The sequence below is a fragment of the Petaurus breviceps genome, unplaced genomic scaffold (genome assembly GCF_028583685.1).
Source record: "Petaurus breviceps papuanus isolate PSGF00001 unplaced genomic scaffold, PetGlider_PUasm1.0 79, whole genome shotgun sequence".
In the NCBI taxonomy this organism is placed as follows: Eukaryota; Metazoa; Chordata; class Mammalia; order Diprotodontia; family Petauridae; genus Petaurus; species Petaurus breviceps.
Window position 1 is genome coordinate 25,510,153 of NW_027186523.1, and position 17,267 is coordinate 25,527,419.

The 17,267-nt window shown below is 34.7% G+C and overlaps 1 protein-coding gene across 1 annotated transcript in view; it reads left to right on the top strand.

Moving 5' to 3' along the window:
• LOC138175717 (voltage-dependent calcium channel subunit alpha-2/delta-1-like) overlaps positions 1-17,267 on the top strand; it is a 429,557-nt gene that overhangs the window by 325,272 nt on the left and 87,018 nt on the right. The window contains exons 10-11 of the mRNA XM_069106216.1: positions 12,572-12,650; positions 14,334-14,383. Coding sequence (XP_068962317.1) covers positions 12,572-12,650; positions 14,334-14,383 — 129 coding nt within the window. The remainder of the gene's footprint in view (positions 1-12,571; positions 12,651-14,333; positions 14,384-17,267) is intronic.

A 17,267-nucleotide genomic window follows, 5' to 3' on the forward strand; every position in this document is an offset into this window, starting at 1 on the left:
TTCTTTCCTACTTTGATTGTTTGTTTTTTGAAAGGCTAAGCCAAGGCATCCAATGTTGAGTTTCTGTAAGCATAGTTTTAAATAGTTGGGTTCTTTACAAAAAAGATTTCAGTGCTTCAATTACATCCCTATTAGTAGTCATTCCAAGGGCTAAGCAAACCTGCTATTAACTGTACCAAGATATGTAATTAGTGTCATTCTTAACTCCTAACTCACCATCTCCCATCTCCCAAGTCCTGTCATTTCTATCTTGTTAACATGTCTTGTATAATCACCGTTCTCACCTCTGACATTGCCACAACCCTGATACAGGCCCTTGTCACCTCTCATGTAGACTTTGCAATGGTCTTCTCATTATTCTCCCTGCCTCAAGCTTCTCCAATCTTTTTTTCCAGTCCATCTTTTTTTCTGCCTCCATAGGAAACCATATTTATTTTATTTTAAATCATTAGTAAAATATTCCCTCCAGCTATCGAAATGATCTTCCTAACATATAAGTGATCATGTAAGCCTGCTCCCTCTCCTCATTCAATAAACTCTAGCAGCTCCCTATTACCTCCAGGTTCAAATATAAAATCTTCTTTTAAAGCTCTTTAAGAACTTCTTTGAGAGTACGTGGAAAGAAGGTATAAGAAAACTGGAAAGACAGGAAGGGACCAGGTGTATACACACAAATGCACATATATATATGTGTGTGTATGCATACAAACATACACACACATACTCCTGTGTGTATACATCTAAACATACACACCTGTTTGTGCATACAGACATGAGATAGACATGAATGATATATACACATGTAGATGTGTGTGATCTACATGTGTATGTGTTGTCTTCTTTGTAAGATTGTGACTTTCTTGAAGACAGGGACTGTTTTTGCCTCCCTTGTCTCCTCCTCTCTTGGCACAGCGTAGGGTATGCAGAAGGCATTTAATTAACACTTGCTGATTTGCCCAAAGTCACACAGGCATAAATAAGCATCAGGGAAATTATTTGTACCACTCTCTCCCTACCTTTTTATTCCTCATAAACAACGAAACATTGCTTTCCTTCTGCCTGACAGACAGGTTGTGATGATTAATGAGAAAAACTGATTAAAAGTGCTTCAAGATTCATGAGAGAGGTGGAGTATAAACTTTTAAAAAAAATTGTAACACAAAACTTTAGTGATTTTAATGTTACCAAAAAAACACATTTATCAAAAGTGAGGGGCATCTATATTTTTCAAATGTGATATTAAAAACAAATTGTGCAAAATGAATAATATTATGCAGAGAATAATATAAAAACATATTTTGAATTTTCCTATGGGAAATTGCCAATGCTTTAATTACTTGAAATTTATTACATGTTCAGAATGTCCAAAAACATTAGTTTTATGATTCCCACAAAAAAGGAAATATTAAAATAAATGCCTGTTTCTGATCAATCTTTTTATTATCTTATTTTCCTGTTTAATTAGTATTTTTAGTTGAAATTTTAAGTCATATCGTGAGCACAACAACCTTACCCATTTGGTGCATGAAAATGGAGTGAAGTGAAATATATGTTGTGGGAAGTTGTGTTGATGGCCTCTTCCCCTTGACCTCAATCAGAAGAGCCCGTCTTTTTTTAAATGAATCTTCTCAGTGTCACTGACAGTGAAATATTTGGAATTACCCAAGAAGGGCATCTGAAATAAATCACTCGACTGATTGTTTACTGACCTCTCCAAGCCAGTCACCTCTCAGCTGATGATGCTTTGGGTTTAATATCAGTTTTGCATATTGTTTGGAAATACACTGTGCCCAAAGCTTATCACTTCTTTGTCAAGTATTGTAAATATACAAAGACGGAAATGGGGGGTGGAAATTTTTCTTATTATCTTAAAATATGGAAGCAATTTATTATAATTGCTTTAAGCAAAATGACTGATGTGATAATAAATTTTTTTCATAAATTGAAGTATCAGATCATATGATACCATAGTCTTCGTTTATTAAAAAAAAGCAAGTTCAGCAATACACTACTCAATGCTGTCATTATAATATTGCAAGATTTTTTTCAAAAATATAGCCAACTAAATTTTATTTCTTATGATGTTTATAGGAAAAGTAAAGTAACTTTTTTCATCTTAAAAAAACAGGCTTTTGTGTTCAAAATAATTTCTTTATATGTTAATTTGATTTTTAAAAATAGCTGGAAATTCATAGCATTCTTAATACCATACACAATGAGCAGATGGTACTGAACTCCAAAGCTGAGTTTACTAGCAGCCCAAGTGAACAATGTGTCTGGGTAGTCATATTTGGATTTTTATTTATTTCCTCCTTTTTTATTTCACTGATTCCTGTATTAGTTTTTTAAATGAAATCTTAATGTTCAGACATTTTACTGCTGATGAAATATATCAGGAACTCAGAGCAGCTCCATTAAATACCAAATACATTTTGGACAGTCATTTGGTCCCCTCCATAAGAGACTTGGGTAAATTTGAGAAATTAATGTGATTGGATTCTTCCCTCCAAATTTAATTCAAGGTTTGTTTTCAGATTATCGTCACAGGAAGAGATCTGCCCTAAGAAATAAGGTCACTTGAAACACTCTTCATTGGTCACACACGATTCTCCTTTATGCGCTGGATTTTAGTACCATTACTATAAATTTAATTGTGTTTTAGAAGGAAATTGTATTGTATCATGTCTCTTTCTTAAGATTCCTATTACTTATGAATTTAAATTTCCCTATATGATTGAGACTAGTAGGAATCAAGGAGCCAATTTATTCATCATTCAGAGACTGTGTACATTTTGCTAAGACACATGTTTAATTCAGCAATGCAAACTTTAAAAGGCCAGTTCTTTGGGGTCTTTTTTCAGTCCTTGTGTTGGATGTCATTTAGAAAATAGCCTCAAACTTTTATTGCCATTTTATCGTCACTTGAGATAGAATGAACTAAATTCTTTCTTTTTCACTCAGTAGTCTTTATGTACCAACCTTTAAGGACACTGGCAAAAAGATCCCCAAAACTGTGAGAGGGAGTTTCCTACAGCTGGCAGTCATTTCTATACAGGACCTCTTTAAGGCAAATTTGAATATGCTGAGTAGGAGTTCATCTGTGCATGACTGTGTTTAAGTAGAGGGAGGAGAGTAGGAAGAATCACTGTGTGTATGACAGACACAATAAACTAAGTTAAGATGGTAGTTGTGTAGGTGAGGAAATGCAGGTACCATCGGCTTTTTTCCAGGCCCTGGTGCTACTCTCGCCCCATATATAGTAACACTAGTATTACAGACGGGATCAATAAATATTTATTAAGCAATAAATATTTATTAAATTATTATCTGCTAAGTGCTAGGAATACCAAAAGAGGTAAAAGAAAATCCCTGACCTAAAGGAGCTTACAGTCCAATGGGAACAACATGTAAACACATCCCAGTAATTGGGGAGATAGGAGAGGTGTAGGATTTAGGGAGAAAGATAATGTGTTCTGTTTTAGATGTACTGAATGTAAGATATCTACTGGATATACAGTTCAAGATGTCTAAAAAAGAATGCTGGATTGGAGGTCAGCAGACAGACCGAGGTAGGAAAGGTAGAGTCAAGAGTCCTTTGAACTTTGTTGTTGAGTTGTTTCAGTTGTGTCCTATTTATTCTTTATACCCCATTTGGGGTTTTTTTGGCAAAAATACTAGAGTGGTTTGCCATTTCCTCCTCTAGATCACTTTACAAATGAGGAAATTGAGGCAAACAGGGTTCGATGACCTGCCTAAAGTCACACAGCTAGTAAGTATCTGAGATCAGACTTGAACTCAGGAAGATGAGTTTTGCTGATTCCAAGTCTAGTGCTCTATCCACGGTCATCTAGCTGCCCAGTCATCAGCATAGAGATGGTAACTAATCCATGGGAGCTAATTAGTTTGTTCTTCACAGTCCTCAGCAGAAGAATCAAGACTTGCAAGGTTCTGAGACACCTTACAATTTTCAGACCCTCTAACATCAATTAAATGCATAGAAAGAGCCAAAAAAAATTTAGGCTGCTTTTATTTCTATCAGAGCTTCAACACAACAGACCATAAGTATTCTAAAGATCTGAATTATAGCACATTTACAAATTGTGGAAATTTTTGTTCCAAAATGTCCAATATAAAACTATGTTGTTATGGGACCAATGCCAATGTTATTAAATTGTAGTAAGCACAGTAAAATGATAATGACCCATCTCTGACTTCATGTCTTCCTGTATGTTTTGATATCTGATATTTTTATGTCAATTTTACTGCCTTCATTGCTATATAGTTACATTTCCATTTGTTCTTTGGAGGTTTGCCTATTACAAAATTAAACTTGAACTTTGCATAGCCGATAATTGCAGAGGTGACAATTTCCAGTAACTGGTTTCTGCTGGGAAATGAGAAGCTCCTATGGCCTGAATTTTTTTTCCAGGTTGACCTTGTGGTTTGGGAAAATATTTCACTGCAAGGAGGCACTTAATGCTAGGAGAATCACAGGGAAAAAGTAAAGTATTACAAGATAAAGGCAGGTATGGGCATAATACTTTGAGAAGGTAGTTTAATTTTTAATAAAAATCTGTCTCCAGATAAAATAGCCCATCCTGGAAATACTAAAGAAACCCTGAGTTACAGTTTTTATAATTGGCTAATCGATGTTACTTAAAGCCCTAATGAATGGGTAGTGATTTATAGAGCATTTTCTGAGGAATGTAAAATCAAAACTATGAAAACCCAAAGCCCAAATTTTGAGTGGAATTGAATTTTTGTAATCATTTTTAAAAGCTCAATCATATCTATCTCCCTCTATATATGTATATAATATGTGTGTACATATATGCAATACTTAATGTTATATACATTTCCTATCTGAAAATATTATCTAGTTTATGTAATAAAATATTTTCCCCACATCTATGTAGGGTTCTCCCCTCCAAAAATGATTATCTTAAGTAAATGTAGCCTTTTAGTTTTTAAAGGCTTTATTTCATACTTAGAATTATTTATCAAATACCTAGAAATATGCATGGATGTGTGTATGTATGCACACATATTGATGATATTAAATGAATACAACTATTATATCAAAAAATGTAAGATTTTGTAAAGACATCTAAAAATATGGAGTACCTGGTATCCACAAATCATTTTAAATGCTCAATCATGTGTATTTTACGTGAAATATATCTCTTATGCTTTTTTCCTCCAAATTTTGTGCAAAGAAAAAAAAGAACAATGTACTAGTGAATTATTTCAGGAAAATAAACCTAGGAAAGCATTCTTTCATTAATTAGGTTTTTGAAAAATTCAGCCTTCAGCTAGTTCATTAACTGTTCCACAGGGTGGCAGTAATACAATATGGAACATTTGAATCAAAACCCCATAGCTACAATGGAATAAAGAAGGAATGTGCAGAAAACCAGCTTCTGTTTGTGCCAACTAAACAGCAATCTCCACCTATATACAACAGAATATATCATAAATGTATTTTAAAACTTTTAATTAGCATTTAAATGTTTAACTATACTTTTAGAATCTGTAGAAATATTTTGTCAAAGACTAGCTCATTTCTATATTTGTGACAGACAAATGTGTGGTGGTGGTGGTGGTAAGGAGTATTTTAAAGGTCTCAGCTTCAATATGAACAGAAAACACTCTTAAATAGAATCCCTATTGATATTTACATTTCTGGAAAGGAATATGTAGTTTATCATTGAAATGGAAGAGAGGAAAGGCAAGTGCTTAACTTCTGTCTATAAATATTAAGTATATCTGAATGAGTCATTTAACCATCATGGGTGTGTTAGTATGAGGATTGTACTATTTTGTCTCTATTCCCTTCTATTTGTGAAACCAATGATAGATATCTCGGATCATAGATCAGAGCTAAGAACAAATAGTTGGAACATCTAATCTAACTAACTTATTTAAAAGATAAAAATGGAGACCATACCACTTGTCTAATATCCCACAAGTAGTAAGGTCAAGGGAGGATTTGAACCCAGATTCTCTGAAACCAGCACAATTCTCTTTCTACTCTATCACACTGCCTGCATCAAATAACTGTGTAAAGATCTTGACTATAGCATGTCCATTTTTTTGTATTAATAAAGCAATCCTAAAAGTTATAATTCTTTCAAAAGTAGTATATTTGTAGTTTTTAATTATTTGTAGATATTCACTGAAGTTGTCCCTGGAGAAATATTTTTAGGGGGAAAAAGCACTTTTAGAAAACATTTACATAGTGACAAATGAAAATTGGGAGATGAGGTGGAGAATACTACTTAATATGGTAACTATAATTATTTAGGCAAAATCAGTTTTGATGGAAGTCAGAGGGCCACGTGTAAATGGTGAATAAAATAACAGATAAAAAACATTGGACTAAGTTCTATTCCCTTTGGAAAACAAGTTAAAACAACGAGAATTAAATATGACAGGGCGTTCATTTCTATGACTAGCCAAGTTCCTGCCCTTCCTTATCTGTAATATCCTCTGCTTGCTCCATGTAGACAAACACATGGGAAAGAAGCAATGCATTTGAGGTAAAACATATGCATATAAAGCAGTCTGGCTATTTTGACTGGGTTTTTTGTTTTTTGTTATGTTTTTTTTTTTTAGATGGCCTTGACTGTGTAGACTATTTGACTGATAACATCATTCGAACATTCAAGTACGACTGGCTGTAGACAATGTTTCTTTAGTGTTGAAAATGCATGTTTTTCATAAATTCAGATAGAATGGTCAGACTCGGCTTCCTTTTGTCTTTGTTGTAAAAGGGTTAGAATTCCTATTCCATCTTTTCATAGGAAGAAATGTACTTATAAGTATAACATACTTAAAATGCTTCATTTGAAGGTAATGTTTTATTTATTATAACACCAATGAAGTTGGATTATTTCTTATAAGTAGAACTCTTCTTTATTGAAATTGATTTTTACCAATAGTGATGTATACTTTCACCATTTTACCTTGAACGGATATGGAGAATGATCTAATGAAGAACATGTAAAGAAATTCATTAACTAATGAAATTATATCTCCTACATGTTTGTAATAATAGCAAGAGAAAATACAGAGCATCCATAATTTAAGGCAACAAAAAGAGTAAATATGTGCAAAACCTTCACTTGCGAAAATGAGTGCCAAGTAATCCCTCAAGGATATGACATTTCTTATTTGCCTCATATTCATGGGAATTTTGTTAGAGATGTTAAATTTAAATTTAATTTTCAGCTGAATGGCAAAACTGTTTAAGAATAAGTTGTCTTTATTGCTTTAATCTAAATTACATAAGAAGTAACCCTATCCTAGAGAAGTGTCCTTCCCAGAGAAGGAACATTAATCCTTGAATGACAGAAAGGAAAACCAATACTGTTTCAAGGATGAGAGGAAAAGTCTGCTGACCAGAATCTGGGGAGACAGTGAGATTTAAAAGAAAATAAAGTCATACGGAGTCGTTTCTCCATCAAGCTGAAAAATTAACAAAATTATCCTGCTGGTAACTTATACTCTTATCTTAAATGTTCACTGCCAAGTGGCTTCTTATTCAGTTGGCCAGGCCAAACCTGGAAATTCAATCCTAATAGGCAGGGCTATTTTGGTAAATGTTTAACAACTGGTTCTCTCAGGGGAAAAAAAAAAAGATATGTCACACTTTGCAGTTTAATCTGCATTACTAACATTTTTTTCTATCACTTTCTTAAGTCTAGAAATCAACAAGAGAGTAAGTCAAGCCCTAATTTCTAGTGTCTGCATAAATGCTTACAATGACAATTTAATAGTTAGCTCCGGTAAGCTCCAGCATACTCCTACCAGTAGGACACATATTAATGGATTGAATTATTTTCCCTGTCCATTTGTTCTGAATGGTGTCAGTTCAATTCACTTCAGTACAAATCAGTGCAGGACACTGGAATTACAAAGCTAAAAATGAATTAGACCCTGTGATCAGTGAGCTTCCATTCTACTAAAAGGAATACACATTCAGAGATAACGAAACACAAGATATACACAAGACATACATACAAAGTGATACAGAAGAGCTCCAAAGGTAAAGCACTGAAAAATATTCAAAAATCAGCAAAAGATATTTATAAGAGTTAACATTTGAGGTAAGACTTAAAGGCAAAGAAAGATTTAAAGAGAATATTCCAGGCAAAGGGGAACAGCCTGTGCACATGTACAGGAAGAAACAAGGTGGCCAGTTTTACTAGACTACGTGATGTGTAAATTGGAGCAATGTATAATCAGCCTGGAAAGATAGACTAGCCAAACTGTTAAGAGATTTAAATGCCGGGATGGGTAGGTGGCACAGTGTATAAATAGAGCACCGGGCCTGGAGTCAGGAAGACCTGAGTTCAAATCTGACCTCAGACACTTAACACTTACTAGCCGTGTGACCTTAGGCAAGTCATTAACCCCAATTGCCCTGCCTTTCCCCCTCCAAAAAAAAAAAGAAAGAAAAAATATTTAAATGCCCAAGAGTTGGTAGTTTATCCTCAAGGCAGTGGGAGCCAGTGGAGTTTTTTGAGGAGAGTTCCATGATTAGGCCTTAGGTTTAGGAACATTAATTTGATAGATGTGTTGAAGTTGTATGTGAAGATGGGTTAGATACCCAAAGATCAATTAGGAGAGTTTTGTAATAAGGAGTACAGGCAAAAGGTAAGGAGGACCTGAAGTATGGGAGTTAATAGAAGAGTTACAGATGTGGTTTAGGTAAATTCATATGGGTAGTTAGTGAGAAAGAAGGCTTGAAGACAACCCCTAGCCCACAAACTTATGTGACTAGGAGGATGGTGCCATCTTTGACAGAAATAAAACAATTAGAAGAAAAGAAGAGCTTGCAGCAACTCATAGGTACTGGAAAATATACTTCACAGGTTAATTATAAAGCCAAGATTTGGAAAGGAGGGAAGTAGCCTAGAGCAGGAGTGATGGTCTGGGAAATGTAAGAGGAGTGGAATGACTAGAAGTTTCTATAATGATAGGTAATAGATTTAATAAAACCGAGGCATGGTGAGAGCTGGAAAGATGAGAGGTAATGGTCTGAAGAATTCAAACTCATGGATTGTAGAGTTGGAGCACTTGTGAGTTACCAAGACTTTGATCATTATTTGACGTGACTGAGACCGAGTGAAAATGCAGCTCATAAGAATTGGGTTGGGAAATACTGGGGGACAAGAATGTTTGAGGGAAATCAATATTTTTTTTCCTTTTTATTTTTGATTTTTGGAGGGGGAAGGTAGGGCAATTGGAGTTAAGTGACTTGCCCAAGGTCACACGGCTAGACTTGTGTTAAGTATCTGAGGCCGAATTTGAATTCAGGTCCTTCTGACTCCAGGGTCGGTGCTCTATTCACTGCGTCACCTAGCCACCCCATAAATCAATATGTAAATTGAGGTCCCCAAGTCTAAGGGCTGGGGTCTGAAGTTAGGAAGAAAGATGGTGAGCCAGCCACTGAATTCGTCACTATGACTCCAAATGAAATTGTTCCCCAAATAAAGTAACCATAGCCATAGTTTCTAAAGATAACTATTTCTAAATTTATAGCATCATCTATAAAGGGGCATGCTGGTGCTAACTTCTACTGGCTCTCAGGAACCAAGTGTTAAATTTTTGGTATGAGCATTTACACCTTGGAAATTAGCAAATGCTATGAATAAGGGCTTGATTTATTGCTGATTGTCTAGACTTAAGAAACCGATGGAGCAAATGTTAATAATGCAGATAAAACTTCAAAGTATGTTCTGCTTAATTTTTTTTTTCCTGGAGAGCTGGGTGTTAAATATTTGCAAGCATACCTCCTGGATCTACATAACTGCTATCCATAGAATGAATAAGAATCAGATGTGAAAACTTCTACAGTTTGTCTCCTGGAAACCACAGTTAAAGAGAAAATATCTGTAACTAGAAAAGATATCGAAATAAGCACTGAACATATTTCAAACAAAATTCTTGGAAAACATCATTTGCCCTTAATGTCATAATCTAGAATTAGGAGTTATGGAAAGTATTATCCCTCTTAAGTTATTTCCTTTAGGAGGAAACGTGATTTGGAATATTTTAATTCATTTACTTTTCTGAATTAAAAAAAAATCAGATCACACATCGCTCTTCACAGAGTTGTTGTGAGGATCAAATGAGATGGTATTTGTAAGGGACTCAAGAGCTAGCACAGAACCTGCAACAATTTATTCATTTCCCCTTTCTTTCACTTTCAAAAAAGGAATTTCACAGTTTCACAAATCATTTGTTTTTGTGATCTGAATGTATATATGCATGTATATGTTAAAATAAAGTTATTTTAAAATATTGGGTATACAAAGTATATTTTTATACTATATTATATTGGAATGTTATAACACAACATAATGCTAATACTATATTTTCTAATACATGCATATTATATTTATATAAGGATAAGTATATTAATATTATGCCTTAACATAATAAAGACCAGGTGTTTCAACTGATGCAAAAAAAATTGTTATAGTTTCACTTTTGAAATAAAAATGTTCATCCTACCTTAATTTTCTTTGCCTTGTGGCTAAAAAAGTTTGGTCTTTTGAAGTATTCTTAAATTTCATTCCTTTTAGTATTGTACTTTTAAAAAGAAATAGTACGTTTATGAACGGTATTTTAAAAGATATTAGTACGTATTAATATATAACACTTTAAAATAAGATTTTATTTGCAGTATGTTTAAAAGACAAATTGCTTTAATTATGTATTTAATTTTTAATGTATTGTCATAAAATTATAATTTCAAAGTTATCTTTATTGAAATAATGAAAGTGTCTGACAGCAATAGGTTATTAACAGATATGTGAAGTAAAGTGTACGTATATTTCAATGTTTGCTTTTAAATTATAATTCATGTTAACATTCTCTATAAAAATCTTGGGGCCTGAATTCTTTATTTGCCTTAAAATCTGACTCAATAACTGACTCATTCATTTCTTATGTATCACTGGATGTAGTATTCTGATGGGTCACACTAATATATTTGCATGTTTATATAAATGGAAACTGGAAGAAGAAACAAGAATATCGATAGTCATAAAGTATCTAAGTCGTTCTATGATACTTCAAGGATCTATGAGTTCCTCAGTGTTGCTATACAATTCTCCTTTCAGCTTTGTCCCCACAATCAGTTTGTACTTTAGTAAATGTTATTTGTGAGTTGCCACCCTCCTCAAAAAAAATCAACTGGTAACCTAACTTCTCAAAAAGTCTCTCCTAATTTGGCTAGTCTGGTTGGTGGTTGTCCTTTATGCTTGAGAAGAACCAAAATGATATCACTGTGTTGGGGTCAAAAAATGGCTAGGATACTGTATAGATGGCAGACATGGCCAAAGGGCTTTGCCAGAAGTCTTTCCAATCTGAAAACAGCATGTGCTTAGATGGCATAGCTTTCAGGGGTCAGAATGTGCTTCAGAACACAATGAAACACCAAAGTAAGACCTTAGTAGAGGTATCTGTGCCATATTTGTCAACATTACCAGTAAGTCGAGTCAACAGGCATTTAAGTGCCTGCTATGAGCCAAGGACTATGCTAAGCACTGGGGATAAAAAAAGAAGGGGGGGGGGAATCCCTGATCCTAAGGATCTGATAGTCTAATGGGGAGACAACATGCATGTAAATATGTGCTAACAAAATATATGCACAATAAGTTGAAGATATTCACAAAAGAAAGGTACTAAGATTAAGGAGGACTGGGAAAGACTTCTTACAGAAAATGGGAACTTAGCTGAGACTTGAAGGAAACTAGGAAACCTAGCAGGTGAAGATGAGAGAGAGTATTTCAGGTGTGGGAGACAGCCAGTGAAAATGGCCAAGGTCCAAAAGATGGATTCGGGATTGCTAGGTGGCACAGTGAATAGAGCACTGGCCCTGGAGTCAGGAGGACCTGAGTTTAAATTCAGCCTCAGACATTTGACACACTTTACTAGCTGTGTGACTTTGGGCAAATCACTTAACCCCAATTGCCTGCCTTCCCCCCTCCAAAAAAATTTTTAAAAATAAAAATAAGAAGAGATGGACAATCTTGTGTTAGGAACAACCAGGAGGCCAGTGTCACTGGATTGCAAAGTTAAGACAAGGTATGGTTAAGAAGAAAAGAAAGGAACCAAAAGGGACGTGTTATGAAGGGCTTAAAAAAAACATACAGATGATTTTTACTTCATCTTGGAGAAAATAAAGTCATAAGTATATGCAATCTATTAATACATTCTGTAATAATAAATGGCATCTTGTTTGATATTTATTTACTTTAGGGAGTCCTCAAATTGCTGACGAATTGGGTAGGATGTAAAAATTCCATCCTAGGTCTTATTTCGTAGACCAGACGCTGAAGGGATTGAGGTTTAGATCTATGTATTTTTCTAAGTGTTATTGGAATATCATTAGTTCATACTCATATCCAGAGGAGAAAAACACAGAAATGTCTTTTTCTATTATTGCCTTTCAGATCTCTTTGTACTTTTCAAGGTTTGGTTTTTGGTTGTGTTTTTTTTTTCTTGGCTGTTTAATTTCTTATTCAATTGCCTTTTGTGTTTTCTTTGATTCATTCAGGTACGTGTATTCACATTTTCAGTTGGTCAGCATAATTATGACAGAGGACCAATACAGTGGATGGCCTGTGAAAACAAAGGTAACTGATGTAATTCTTTTAGTTTACAAATATCTAATGGAGCTGTTTATCTAGATGGGATCCTCAGAGGGTATCTAACCCAAAATTTCATTTTACAAATAATGGAATTGAGGCCCAGAGAGATTTTTGACTTGTCCAATTTTACACAGGTATTGATCTTCATAGGTGGGATTTGTACCCATCCCCTGTAAGAAGAAGTTTTTAACTTCATTTATATTACTTTGGCAGCCTGCTGAAGCCTATGGATCTCTTCCAATATTAATGTTTTTAAGTAATTGAAGGAAATGCTAAATTTCAATTAGACATTAGTGAAAATTTAAATGTCATATTTTTCCAACTAAATTCAATGACTCCCCACCACCGCCACCAAAATTCATCTACAAACTGATTGTCAGTCTATAGTCCCCTCAGATTAAGAACTCCTTTCTCAGCTAGAGCCAATGTTCTTTCCATCATACCATTGTACCACACTGCTTCATAATGTATTTCATAAGATACTACCTTCTACAGTGGGATAGTGGGGGAGGTTTGCAGGGTTTACAGGGTTCTATATACTCTAATTTTGGAAAGAATTCAAAACTTAATTCTACTTTAACAGTAAATGAGCTAAACTTAAGTATGTCTGTTGAGAAATCAAAAGTAAAACCAGATCTACAATAGCAGTTGAAGCAAATATCAAAAATACTTCTACTTCAAATATCAATATGATTTTCATTTTTTTATTGAATTTTCTTAGTTCAGACCTGGTCTAAATTAAGAATACAGAAATACTATGCATTCAGAGAATTCTTAAGAAATATGAATTAAATTGAACTGAAATGAGAGAGTGCCAAACTGGTAAAATTTTTAAAAAATCTAGCAGTAGTAGTATAAGAGTGAGTTAAATGTTGGTGAGTCCTTCTAATAAAAATTTAATATTGCTACTTTACATTTTTCCCCTGATACCATTAAAGCTATATTTTTTTCTTGAAAATTATGGCTTTATCTATTCAAATGAAAATTAAATGAAAGAAGCATGTAAAAACACAGTATTACTCTGTGGTTCAGATGCCAGTAGGGCCTGAAACTTTGATTTAAATGGTCTTGGAAATTCCAGGCTGACCCTTTCTACCAATAGAAGATAGAACTCTTTGTACAATGTATAATCTTAGAGAATTGTTGAGAACTCTCATAGGTTAGTATTTGCCTATTATCATATAGCTAATACGCATCAGATGTAGAATTTGAACATGTATTCCAGAAAAAATGTGATGTGAATTGATTAGGTTTAATTTTTTTGGTTTAATACTTATTGAGTACCATAAACATGCAGTATTTACTATTCAGATGGACTTTAAGCAAATAATTACACTAGATACTAATCAATTTCAAATAAACAGCATGATTTTGTTTCTTCTTTGGAAGCATTCATTTGGAATTATACTACAGTTTCCTTACTGCTTTGAACATGTATATGAAAATTCATTTTATATCCCTTTAAAACAGGTTAAGAAGTGTAATATAATGTCCATTATTTGCATTTTACCATCATTATATTTTAGTAATAATTCATTGCTTTTCAAAAGTTAGAGAATTTTGGTGTTCTGCTTTGTACTCCAGAAACAAACTAGAAATGAGCCTATAAATACAAGAAACACATTTCCTTAATTTTTGGTAAAACAGTATATCTTTTGTTTATTTCAGGTTATTATTATGAAATTCCATCCATTGGAGCTATAAGGATCAATACTCAGGTAGGATTGTAGTCTCAAACTGACTTGCAGAAGAACAAAATGTTATTTTTATATAAAAATGTAAAAAGCATCATTGGAAGAAAAAATCAGAAAATGAAATAGCAAAGTTTACCCTCATATTAAAAAAATACACTTAAGGTTATGAGCATTTTTTCCATTTATGTGATAATTTTTTCTCTTTCAGTATTTGCTACATATATCACATCTCAAGTAAAACATGATGTAAATTTCTTTTTAGCTTTATAATATTTTACTGCCATAGACAAGAAATCTAGTGAAATTTTACTGAAATTTCAACTGTATAATTTTAATCTAATTTTTTGCAAAGATTTAGATGGTCACTTTGAATATGAAATTGTGTGTATACTTGTATGATATATGTGTGTATATATGTATATCACTGCAGAGTATAAAGCCAAGCACAAGCAGCTTTCCAGAGGACTGCTGCTATGAACAATTGTAAGGTTCTGATCACGTAATATAGTGAACTCTCTATTTATTCAGCAGTAAACTAAAGCAAAGCATTCACAGAAACCAAAGTACAGCATTAACAGTTATAACATAACAACTTATCACTAAAGTGGCCACATAGTTTTCACCAAAGTGGTCACATAGTTTTAAACAAAATAGATCATTCAGTAAGTCCTGAACTCAATCATCCTTAAGGAGCAAGCCTCCTTAAGGGACACAAAGTACAAAGGTCTCCATTCCTAAGTCATATCGTCTCAACCTCTCAGTCAAAAAATCTTCTTTCTGCTTGATTGGATATTAGTTTCCAATCATCCTTAAGAGCTACAAGGTACAGAGTACAAAGATCTCCCACCCCTATGCCACATGATGTTCTCATTCAGCACTAAGTACCCAAAGAGAGGTCTTTTCAGCTTGACTCAAGGCTGGCTCTCAGATTCCATGGTTCCTCTTCCACAGTTCCACATTTTACTTGAATTTACCCAACTGTCACCTGCTTTCAAAGTTAGGAAGCTCTCAGCTCCTCATCCAGTTCCCATTCCATATTGATGCTCACACTGTCCAGTACACCTCAAATACTTTACAGTTTCTGTTTCTGGGAATACAAAGCTTAACAGAGCCAAAACAACATTCGTACACATGGCGGGCACCATCATCAATTCACTTTCTGCCTGTGAAATCAACACAGACCCACAAGTCTGAGAACTCAACACAAATTGTCAGTATAGTCCCAGGACCTCTGAAACCCTCCTCTAGGACTTCTGTAAACAGACAACAAGAAAATCCTCTTTCAGGGCTTCCAGTAAGGTCCCAGGGCTTCTGTACAAAGTAATACAAGCACAAATCAACACAGAAAGAACAAACAGAGTGCCAGGACACCACAAGTTTTCTCCTTTTCAGCTGTGCCACCACAAGTGTTCCCTTCTCAGTTCTACTCTTTACCAGCTTGAGCTTGTCCTTATATATGGTCATTGGCTCCTCCCTGTTCTGCCCACCTCTTAGGTCCTTCCTGTTGCTGTCTTTGGCAAGTCCCTCCCACTGTGGGTTTCACAAATCCTGTTTCTTAAGAAAGACCTGATATAATCATGGGCAGAGATCAAAAGAAACTTGAACTGAAACAAGGTGCTAAATAATTAAATAGCTGAAACAAGGTGCTAAGTACTTCTTTGCTTGCCATTACACAGAGACGTGTGTGTGTACATACACACACATACACATACAGATATGTGACAGAGCAAGAGACATTTTATATATAGACTCTAGATAGAGCTGAGGTCATAAGATGATAGAGCCCTATCATAATTTAAAGGCAACTGAGTTCACCACATTCATTTTAAAGATTAGGAAAGTGAGTCAAAGAAAAGTTTAGCAACTTGGTCACATTCACAAAGATATCAGGTTTATAAGATACAACTGAATCCAGGTCTTCCTGACTCCAAGACATTATGCCACGTTTTGGTGTAAATCCCAGAATTTTAGACACAGAAGAGACCTCGTTTGCCATCTAGTCCAAACTGTATCTAAAAGGAATCCTGACTGTGACAGAGATGACAATCACTTAGCCTCTTTTGAAAACCTCCAACAAGACAAAACTCACTCCATAACAAGAAAGACTGTTAGAATTTTGGAGAGAACTAAATCTTCTTTTTTTTTCCTGGTGATAATACTATGGTTTGTCCTTTGCACCATACCATACAGCAACTCTAACCTACTCTGGAGTCAGGATAAGACATCTCAAGTAGCTATTCTTTTGGATTTACCTACTAATGTATGAGAGGTATCTCACAATGGTTTTGCTAGTTGACTGTGACTAACCCAGAAATTGCCCAGATGTCATTGGTGCACTCCATAGCATCTGACACACCTCCTCTCATATACAGGGCTCCTAGAAAAGCATTTCAAAACTTATGGTACTCTCTGTGTCTACATCTACTCATAATCATAACTCACAAACCCCATGTTAATCTGTTTACTCTTCCAGGCAGCTAAAGGACTCAATCAGTTCAATATAGAGGTTTTTAGTGAAATATCCCAGTAAGGGGAAAAGCAAGTTGAACATTTCTCCCCATAAACAAGAAGTATACCCTTCCACAAATACAGACACTATCTAGAGCTCATACACCCAAGGAAGGGGAAGGGGCATGGACATTGTAATCATGTGTGACTAGAAAACACATCAGAGAAGCGACTCACTCCCCCTCGGTTGCTAAGTCACCAGTTTTCCCTAATGGCACCATTTCTTTGCTCCTACTCTGCTTGATCTCTGCTGTCCTTGCCAGGTGGCACTCCTGCTCTGGTTGTCTTTGCTATGTCTCATGGCTACAGGACATGTGGCAATGGCTTGTCTCTCACATTCCAGCCCCTGGCTTCAAGTTCAGTCATAGAGGGTCTTTTGTTCTAAAGAGGAATGGGCTCA